The 875-nt window shown below is 63.3% G+C and overlaps 1 protein-coding gene across 1 annotated transcript; it reads left to right on the top strand.

Moving 5' to 3' along the window:
- The first annotated feature begins 6 nt into the window (after nt 1–6).
- Nucleotides 7–749, top strand: METTL17 (methyltransferase like 17). The gene is made up of 2 exons (XM_010726988.3): nt 7–265; nt 355–749. The coding sequence occupies exons 1-2, from the start codon at nt 108–110 to the stop codon at nt 464–466; spliced, it is 270 nt and encodes an 89-aa protein (XP_010725290.1). The 5' UTR covers nt 7–107; the 3' UTR covers nt 467–749.
- Nucleotides 750–875: the final 126 nt, after the last annotated feature.

Genomic DNA, 875 nt, shown 5'->3' on the forward strand with positions numbered 1-875 from the left:
AAATTCACCCTCAGCACCCACCCAGCCGCGAGCGTGAGCTGGTTTCCTTCCTGATCGCCCGGAGGGTGGGAAGCCCTGCGGCTGTGACATCACCGGAAGCGGCTGCGATGACGTCACAGGGGGAGGCGATGATGTCAGTGACAGAGGGGGGGTGGGCGAGGGTGACGGCGCCCGTGTGTCCCCGCCCCCGGCACGTCCCGCTGTCTCTGTGCTGTCCCGACGGGGTCTTGAGGAGGGTGACGGTGACGGCGGCGCGACACGGACGGTATGGCGCTATGACGTCACACTGTGACACTGTGACGTCATTATTAGCAGCGGGCAGACGTCAGCAGATCCGTTAATTGATCTCTGCAGGCCGCTGTACCGCCAGGCACGCACCTGCCGCTGGGGGGACCTCCTGCCATTCCCTGCGGACGTGGAGAGTGACGTCACGCCAGCCAAAGCAATAAAAAACAGTGAAAAGTAGCGGCGTGACGTCATCATTGCGCGCCGGGGGGGGCAGAACTACAATTCCCAGCAGCTAGCGCGCCGCGCATGCGCTCTACCCGCAAGCCCGCCCTCCTCGAGGCCACGCCTCCCACGTGTGTGCGTGCAGATGCTTCCTCACTTCCGTTGCAGCCGCCGGAAGCGTGCGTGCGTAGCGTCGCCCCTTCACTTCCGGTGCAGTCGCCGCCGCCGCCATGTTTTTGCAGTGCTACAGCGATGAGCGCGGGCAGCGCGTTTATACATTGAAGGTAATCCGGGGGGGTGGATTTTGAGGTTAAATTGGAGGAACTGGGGGGATTTAAGGCGATCTGGGGGAGTGGGGGTTTCAGTGCAGTTTAGGGGGATTGGGAGGGGGGTGAGAGGGTTTAGCGGGGGTGTGGGGGGGCTTC

This window comes from Meleagris gallopavo, unplaced genomic scaffold (genome assembly GCF_000146605.3).
Source record: "Meleagris gallopavo isolate NT-WF06-2002-E0010 breed Aviagen turkey brand Nicholas breeding stock unplaced genomic scaffold, Turkey_5.1 ChrUn_random_7180001865692, whole genome shotgun sequence".
In the NCBI taxonomy this organism is placed as follows: Eukaryota; Metazoa; Chordata; class Aves; order Galliformes; family Phasianidae; genus Meleagris; species Meleagris gallopavo.

Excerpts from the sequence above, each read along its gene's own strand:
- METTL17 (XM_010726988.3), top strand. The coding sequence starts at position 108 with ATGACGTCACAGGGGGAGGCGATGATGTCAGTGACAGAGGGGGGGTGG. Across the intron at positions 266-354 it reads ACGGCGGCGCGACACGGACG|GCCGCTGTACCGCCAGGCAC; the intron begins GTATGGCGCTAT and ends TGATCTCTGCAG.